At 38.1% G+C, this 8,885-nt stretch overlaps 3 protein-coding genes across 3 annotated transcripts; all 3 read right to left on the bottom strand.

The window, feature by feature from the left end:
• Positions 1-78: 78 nt before the first annotated feature.
• Positions 79-1,963, bottom strand: LOC134816470 (ketohexokinase-like). The gene has a single exon (XM_063825324.1). The coding sequence runs from the start codon at positions 1,961-1,963 to the stop codon at positions 1,013-1,015; it is 951 nt and encodes a 316-aa protein (XP_063681394.1). The 3' UTR covers positions 79-1,012.
• LOC134816469 (BRCA1-associated protein-like) lies at positions 79-7,895 on the bottom strand. Its single transcript, XM_063825323.1, has 12 exons — positions 7,809-7,895; positions 7,255-7,584; positions 6,958-7,106; positions 6,668-6,802; positions 6,314-6,386; positions 5,702-5,835; positions 5,195-5,256; positions 3,820-3,980; positions 3,548-3,699; positions 3,231-3,425; positions 2,962-3,090; positions 79-2,811 (listed from the first exon to the last, which is right to left on the bottom strand). Exons 1-12 carry the CDS (start codon positions 7,867-7,869, stop codon positions 2,689-2,691), a joined length of 1,704 nt encoding a protein of 567 aa, XP_063681393.1. The 5' UTR covers positions 7,870-7,895; the 3' UTR covers positions 79-2,688.
• LOC134817412 (uncharacterized) lies at positions 204-671 on the bottom strand. Its single transcript, XM_063826552.1, has one exon. The coding sequence runs from the start codon at positions 669-671 to the stop codon at positions 204-206; it is 468 nt and encodes a 155-aa protein (XP_063682622.1).
• Positions 7,896-8,885: the final 990 nt, after the last annotated feature.

The following is an 8,885-nucleotide window of genomic DNA, read 5'->3' on the forward strand; positions in this document are numbered from 1 at the left end:
ACATAGACTTATAGACAGATGAACATGAAATAATACACTATGTAAATTATTTGAATTTCTGAAATCAAATTTCAATCATAAAACCATAAGTATAAATTCTACATAAAGCACAAGGTGACGTCAAACATTTGTACAAACTGAATCAAAGTTCTTAAAACTTGCAGCCTATCTAACATAACATGCTAAAGCTCACTAAAAAACCCTCAATCCTGTTTCCTGACAGCAGCAGCCCCATATCTCAGTTCCTTCTCCCACTGTTCCGATGTAAAAGTCCCATCTAACCTCTCCATATTACTATTAAACACAGAGTAAGCACTGAGCTCCCTCGGGCCCCTCTTATACTCCTCCATGCTCTGCCACACGAACACTGGTATCGACACCAGGAAGAAAACACTCCCAAACTCGTGGTGAGCGAAGAAGAGGAGGAGGGAGACCCAGAGGGTGAGCTTCAGGAGGGGGATGGTGAGAGGGTGGTTAATGAATCTGTCGAGGTCGGATGGGGTGGTCATGGTGGTAAAGGTGGGATCTGATGGGATGGGTTGGTTGTTTTCTGGGGGAGTTGGTTTGGATTGAGCTACTTTCTTTTGTTTCCGTAGTTCTTGTTTCCGCTTGTATTCTCGGTAACGGGCGAGATGAGGCGGGATTTCTTCGTTGTCACTTGAATCACTCATTTCGTAAACTGGTAGGAACTGTGATGCTGATGGTAACCCTGATGGATTTCACGGTACCATCTGTTTGCTTTCCAGTTTCACACCATCTAGCTAGCTGAATGCAAAACCTTTTGAATTAAATGAACACATATTTATTTATTTTGATAAAGGTTATGAAAATCACAGGAAGTTACCATTTTATCAGGTTTTGAAATTAACGGGTCCAAAAATAATTAACCATTTATAATTATTCACATATTATTGTCTTGAAATCAATAGTGATTTTCCTAATTTAAAATTCAATGGATAATTTAAATGGATTTATACACGAAATTTTACTGATGTAACAGATACTGTCACCTCTAAAAATTCAGTACACTGGGATCAACTGTCATGCCTGGATGTCCCAACTTGGATGCAGCCAATTTGCACGCCAACGCTACAGACTCTGGAAGTAATGTCCTGTCTAGATGAGATGCGCAGTAGAGAAACCCTGCAGTAAAACAATCCCCTGCCCCACACGAATCTACAATATCATCAACTTTATGAGCATCACAAGTAAAAGTATGATCGTCTATTTTTTGTAACTTATCATTACTGAAGGTGAGTTCTGAGATCCCGTCAGCAAGCCACATTCCTGTCCCTTTATCTCCCCAAGTAACAACAAGAGCATGGGAACAATGTTTAGAGAGACCTGCCAGTGCTGCTTGTAAATCACTGAAACCTTGAATTTTGCAAACTTCCTTGCTGATGATTGGAAAGTCTACAATACCAAGCATATCTTTCAACCCTTCCCTGACTTTCTCAATGTCAATAGATAACACAACATCAGGTCGCAGCCGCTTGATTTCCTTAGCTATTTTCAGAACCTCTAGTCCATTCCTCCTGTGTTCCAAATGGATCCACTGATACTTACTAAGATCACTTACAGCAGAGAAAACTTCCTCACAATTCAGATCATTACAATTCCCCCTAAAGTGCAGACATGTCCTGGATCCAGTTTCATTGGAGTGTAACACTACCGACTCAGGAATGTCCATATCCTGTTCCACCACAGCCAACAGTCTCACAGTAGCTGTACTCTCCAGGGAAGACTTGGTGTATTTGCTGAACTCACAAGAGCCCAACTTAACACAACAATCAACATAACAGTCCTTTAACTGGGCTAACACTTGTGCAATGTTTCCAGCATTCCCCCCGATACGGGTCTCTTTGGACAGAGCTTTTACTTTTCTGTCCTCAGCTGGGTAGGAGTCGGTGGAGTAGATGATGTCTTTACAGATGTTACCGACTATCAGTATCTTAGGTGTCATGATGAGCTTTATGTGTACGAAGTGAGATTAGTGGATAAGCAGACGGCTTTTTAAGTTCGAAAAATAATTTTATTATTTTCATGCTGTTAGTTGGATACTTCACTTTGTTCCATGCTCGTGGTTCAAAACATTGTCGTACAATGCTGATCGGTAGTTCCATGTTTTGCTTGAAATTGAAGTTTAAATGGAAAATTGAATTTTTTATATTCGAAATTACCATGCAGCAGTGGACTCTTAAAGAATACAAAGTTTTATTTTGATCAACTCAAACAATCATTTTCAAAATGTTTATGTTCAGTTTATTTGACAAATGAATAAATAAGTACAGTAAATATAATTATGATGACATTATATTAAACAATCGGAGATCAAATATTCCATCCTCAAACTGGTAAGAAATCAAATAACGTCATCGTGCTACAGTAACTGACGCCCGCATCATGATATAAAATTAATTCCATTTTCGCTTTAATCCAATCAATTTTGATGTGGCTTGAACAACGCACGTGTTATATTTCTTATCTCATTTGTATCTCTGGTAGCTGCTAAAAGCGACAAATGCAGTCATCTGAAAGTTTGCTTATTGGCAACACACCAACATTTCCCACCACAAATACAAATCAGTCTGGTTTTTAGCCCATACAAAAACTCTCTATTTCTTTTTTGACAAAGTGACAGCGATAACGTTAATTATCAAGTTTCAAAATTTCTCGTTAATTTCCTCTTCACTTCTTCTTCCTGGGAGATCTCCGGTTGTTTCTGTTTTCGTTGCTCGGACCCTGTACCACGTGCATCTCACCCCCTCTAATATCCTCTTTCATCGGACTACTGTTTATCGTGGCCTGGCTCTGTGGGAAGGGTTTCAATTTAAAGGTTATAATATTCAAGCTTGCTATTTCACAATTTCAGAACAGTTAAACCTCTTCCTTTAACATTTAACAAGAAACGTTAAAAAACGATATCTCAACTAAGCTTAATATAATAAAGTTAACAGTAACCTGTAAATGGAACATGAGATCTTTGATTTGTTCCCTCAGTTCCTGTGTCTCAGCAGCGTGTCTCTCTTGAGAAGCTTGCAGTTCACTGTTACTTGCCACCACCTTTGTTATCCACTCCTTCTGGTTCGCCTAAATAATGTGGGATTGGATTTGAGGAAAACCAACTATCACAAAATGGGCTTCAACATATAACAATCCAACATCAGGTGACTAGAAATTCCTAACACCACGTCAAGATTTAAGGATTTAATGCCACAAAGAAACCGTACCTGTAAACACTTATTAAGTTCCATCTCCTCGCTCAACTCTTTTGACAGAGTGTTAAACTTGTTAGACAGCAGATCAATCCTCTTCTCAAACCTCCTCCTCTCCTCCTCACTTTTCTTCTCCAGTCTCTTCCTCTCTATCTCACTTTGCTCGTACAGTTCTTTGTACTTGTCCTTTTCCTGTGTTACTTTTTGTACCTGAATGGTGGAAAGTAGGACCTTTGTGGAAGGATTAAGACAAAGAGGTTCCTCTGTATAATATTACCAGCCTAAAATTAATGTTATGGTGCAAACTCCAGGGAAAATAGAAATCTACACACCTCGCCCTCCACGATAGCTATGCGCTCCATAGCCTCCTGTTCAACAAACAGAAGTTTCTTCTCGAAGAATTCCCGCTGTGACTCCAGCTGCTGGGTCAGGAGGTAACTGTACTCCAGGGTTAGAGATTCAAACTTCTCTTCTAGTATCCCATCTGAAATTGACATTGTCGGGGGAATTCAGATAGTCATAGTTGTGATGACTGTAAAAGGAAGGAAAGATCAGATTCATGATAATGCGCACAATATTTGTCAAATAATTCCCACTATCTAACCTTGGTCTTGAACAGCAACTAATTTGCCATCGGCTTTGTTTTGGATGAGTCTGTGCACGTAATTATCTCCAACATAATCCCAGACACACCTCTGTTCCACATCCATACTGTATGTGTGATTAGTCCTCTCGAAGTGCCCTCTGGCGTGGCCCCCTTCGTACCTACATAATAATACATTCTTAGACTTGAAGTAGAAACCAATGTTTCACGATCTATAATTTGAGTAGCAAACTGCACTCAAATATTGTGACTCTGCGAATCTCGAATCAGTTTCGTTAAACATGGTGTCATTTGGAGGTTAAGAATAAAACAGGCATTTGCAAATGTGAGACTCAACAAGTGAGACTCAACAAGTGAGATTCAACAAGTAAGACTCAACAAGTGAGACTCAACAAGTGAGATTCAACAAGTAAGACTCAACAAGTGAGACTCAACAAGTGAGATTCAACAAGTAAGACTCAACAAGTGAGACTCAACAAGTGAGATTCAACAAGTAAGACTCAACAAGTGAGACCCAACAAGTGAGACCCAACAAGTGAGACCCAACAAGTGAGACCCAACAAGTGAGACCCAACAAGTGAGACCCAACAAGTGAGACTCAACAAGTGAGACCCAACAAGTGAGACACAACAAGTGAGACCCAACAAGTGAGACCCAACAAGTGAGACCCAACAAGTGAGACCCAACAAGTGAGACCCAACAAGTGAGACCCAACAAGTGAGACTCAACAAGTGAGACCCAACAAGTGAGACTCAACAAGTGAGACTCAACAAATGAGACTCAACAGGTGAGACCCAACAAATGAGACTCAACAAGTGAGACTCAACAAATGAGACCCAACAAGTGAGACTCAACAAGTGAGACTCAATAAGTGAGACTCAACAAGTGAGACTCTTGAACAAGCTCTCGAAACGATCACGTTACATTCTAATAAGTAAGAAATTAAGATAATTGTGCGTTACAATGTAAGCGCAATGGCTGCAATGCAATAAGAGTATTGATCATGTACAATGTGCTAGTCTCTTGTTACAGTTGCTGATGGATGAGCTGATACCGGAACGAGGAAAAGCACTGGTTTAAAAAGATAAGATAAGCAGGCACTAATTGAGTAATTAATTAAGTAGAACCACTAGGCTTGCACTGCCGGCTGAGTTACCACAGAGAGACAATTTGTTAAATATGACAATAACGCTCAAAACCGCGTGACAAGAACAGATCTACAAATTATATTCACGGCGAGATTACGTATTGCACACGAGACAATGACTAGTATTAATACAGTGCTTGCTTATTAATCTATTAATGAGTAAAAGCGCACACTGCACTGTTGTTCTCCGTGATAAACGTAAATCGTGGGAGAATAGTTGGCTCTTACCTGCCGCAGCCTACATATCCACATATCAGACATAGCCATAGCCCCTCTGTATTCCCACATACCTGGGGAGAGATGGGTTATTACGGGGATTCCAGCATTTTGTTATTTATCATAAGATAAAGTTCGGTTTTAGAACGTGACAACAGAAAACTAAAAACTGTAACTTGTTGGATAAGCATAACATTAACATTGAGGTATTGAAATCAACATAATGTGATTTGAATAAAACTACATCAGTTCAATTCGCAGTCTTTGATTAGTTTCATAACTGGAGTTTCAAATTACAAATATTTCAGATTAGTTGACAAATACGCCAATATTGATGTCTGAGTTTCGAGGCTGAGTGTAAGCGTTAAAAAGGTAGCAGCTCATCGAGAGGGAAAGCTAATTTTATGATGAATATTAATAAATTGTTTAAAGGTAGCTCCTGTTGAGCGGATTTAGCTGGAACTAGTCCAGGGCAAATTCTCCACACCCCCCCCCCCCCCCCTCACAAGTAATACTAACCATGCAGGAGTGAGAAGACTCCTCGGGCGGGACAGCGTGGAATCTGCAAACTGGACATGTAGTACACTTGCTCATACACTCACAATGGAAAGTGTGGTTACACAAAACTGTCAGCATTCCTGTCGTGCTTTCGTCTGAGGGGGAGGATATGATAGATAACACAACACAAGAGTACTGGCAATAACGCAACACAAGAGTACTGGCAATAACACAACACAAGAGTACTGGCAATAACACAACACAAGAGTACTGGCAATAACACAACACAAGAGTACTGGCAATAACACAACACAAGAGTACTGGCAATAACACAACACAAGAGTACTGGCAATAACACAACACAAGAGTACTGGCAATAACACAACACAAGAGTACTGGCAATAACACAACACAAGAGTACTGGCAATAACACAACACAAGAGTACTGGTAATAACACAACACAAGAGTACTGGCAATAACACAACACAAGAGTACTGGCACAGATTAAAGAAATACAGTGATATATATGTGTGTACGTTTTGATTAATTATGCAAGAAATATTGAAATAGCAGTTAATACCGACAAATTGTTCTAAATTCCTTGATTAGTTAAATAATAATTACTGACAAACCCATTCGTTCCAGACAGACAGCACATTGAGGTAGCTCTATCAGAGGTCCAGCTGCAAGGGATTTCATGTGCACCTAATGAGATAGAGATTTCCAGCTAGACTCACTACAATAATCTTCAATAATCCGTAAAATGGTTCTAGAGTCTAGGTATGAAATTCCATTTGAAGCTTGTGTGATTGAAAACACGTTGTACTGTATAATGTGCAGAGCAAATCATAAGTCCTGACAGTTAAGAATACAACGTAGTTAATAAATTACAATACTAAACTTTAAATGAAATTCAGAAGAAATATCCTTGATTTGGATTCCTAACCTGTTAAAGGATTATTATAGTAATTTAAGTTTGTAACTACCTCTGTCTTGCCAAACTCAATGGAAGTTACAAAAGCGAGGTGGCAGATACTGTCTTCCAGTGTGTTGTACGGCTGATCTTGATGGTTCTGATAAAAACCTTCTGCCATATCCTCGTGCTCAAACCGAATGAGCACCTGTAATATTGTAATTCTATACAACTCAGCTCATCCTTAAATCAAGCCCTGGTCTTGAACACATCACAATGTCAACTTAGAAAACATGACACTGTTCATGTTTAAACACAGTTTGAGATTAACAATAATGAAAGAAGGTAGTTAAGGTTAAAAACCATGAATGTGTGGGGATTTCTGTCCCGCACTATCCTAATTCCATTGATGTTGTCTGTGTATGGCCCCAGGAACCCCAGTATGTCAGTCAAGTTGAAGATGGTGGGAACAGCCAACATGCATACCAGATCTGTCTTGAAGTTTTCTCCAGCTGTAAAATTTAGGTCTAGCTATAATTTGAAATGAATACACGAAATAGAACTTATTTGAGGTGAGAGACATGAAATATAGATATTAAATCAAAGAAAGGATCAATCCGGCCAGTCATAAAGCTCAAAGAAGTTGAAATATTGACTTACATTTGGAAAAGTCATTAAAGAAGTGCATTATTCCATGGGTGGTCTGAGCATCAGGATTACCACAAGTAAAACTACATTTTCCTTCAACCTCACACTGTTGACTATCAGCTACTGAGGCCATTGATTCAGAAAATTTTCTCTCCAAACTTGGTGCTGATTCCTTGGTTTCATGACTGAGTGGTTCCTTGGTTTCTCTGGAGGGTGCTGGTTCTTTGGTTTCTCGGAAGGGTGCTGGTTCACAAGTTTCACTGTTCATCTTACTAGCAGGACTTTTGAGGTACTCTTTGATTTGATAGTCGTTCAGTTCAAAGACAGTACGTTCTACTTCATCTAAATAACAGCGATTCATCCATTTGGAAAATACAACATCTTTTATGTTGTATGAACAATAAATTTGAAGGTATTTAAGATTTATGTGTGCTGAAATATTGGACAAGTGATATATAGACGCAGTTTTCTTTTAATATAAAACTGTGTTACAAATTGAACTGGGATCTATATGATAGTAATTATTAAACCAAAGTCTTATAAGTATGACACTACCACCAACTTACCTTCAATTGAGAGAACGTGTGAAGGATACTCGCAGAAGTAAATGTAAAGTGCCACTCTCATCCATCAATAATCATGAGTTACATTCTAAATTTTAATATGAAGTTATTGGAGGTAAATCTTATGCAGACTGAAGAGCTAGTCTAACCAAGTGGCAAAACAGCACACATTATCTAGTAAGTAAGTAAAAACTTTGAACTTGATCACAGGTTTCAAAAGAGTGCTAAGTGCACTTTTACAGACTTTGATCTACTATCTATACATCTATAATTGCACATTCAGGAAAGGTTCCGACTTTATAATGGACTGCCATACACAGTTGAAAGAAAATATACAAAAGCATGCTTAAACATACTAAAGAACAATTTTTACTTCTCTGCAGCCTGAAAACAGTAAAGGAAGACTATATCAATCGTAGACTCTAATTGTCATTTTTAAAGGATGGAATTACGTGAGCCAGTGATTATGAAAGAGAAACATTATATTATGTAAAAGAACCCAAAATATTGAATTTGACCAGCTCACATTGATCCAAATCGTGAAATTTGATGGTTGTTAATTGTTAAATAGCGAATAAATGAGAACTGAGGAAATACACTTTTGAAATGTTCTAGTTGATTAATGGGATACCATTTAAGATTTTATATGCCATAGTGTTGAGTTTGAGGGAAACAGTTATTTCCCATTGTAGATCTAGTTGTGCTAAGAAATTTTTGTTATGTTGTTAAATGGAATCCCTTCGAACACAGCAAAAATAAATACAAACAACACCATATCTTATTCATTTAAAGGTCCAAGTGAGCGACAGACGGTGAGGTACAGTTCTTTGACAAATATATCTCGCACAGTTATCTACACACAGTTTTGATAGTAACCGTAGTTTCAAACAATATACACATATAATATAATAATTACGCTATATAAAAATTCAATATAAATTCAATAGTACGCTAAATAAAATTTATAAACACCCTTTAAGTAGTATAAGTAAGCCAGTTTAAAATAATAATAATAATAATTCTATACTGTTACATAATTTAAAAATTATGGCCCCTTATTGTGGGCAGAGTATGTGTCTT

The sequence above is a fragment of the Bolinopsis microptera genome, chromosome 6 (assembly GCF_026151205.1).
Source record: "Bolinopsis microptera isolate Bmic1 chromosome 6, MBARI_Bmic_1.0, whole genome shotgun sequence".
Taxonomy (NCBI): domain Eukaryota; kingdom Metazoa; phylum Ctenophora; class Tentaculata; order Lobata; family Bolinopsidae; genus Bolinopsis; species Bolinopsis microptera.

Coding starts and splice junctions, on each gene's coding strand:
- LOC134817412 (XM_063826552.1), bottom strand. CDS start 671: ATGAGTGATTCAAGTGACAACGAAGAAATCCCGCCTCATCTCGCCCGT.
- LOC134816470 (XM_063825324.1), bottom strand. CDS start 1,963: ATGACACCTAAGATACTGATAGTCGGTAACATCTGTAAAGACATCATC.
- LOC134816469 (XM_063825323.1), bottom strand. CDS start 7,869: ATGAGAGTGGCACTTTACATTTACTTCTGCGAGTATCCTTCACACGTT. Junction 6,803..6,957: donor GAAATCCCCACACATTCATG/GTTTTTAACCTT, acceptor ACAATATTACAG/GTGCTCATTCGGTTTGAGCA. Junction 5,836..6,313: donor TGTCTGTCTGGAACGAATGG/GTTTGTCAGTAA, acceptor CCTCCCCCTCAG/ACGAAAGCACGACAGGAATG.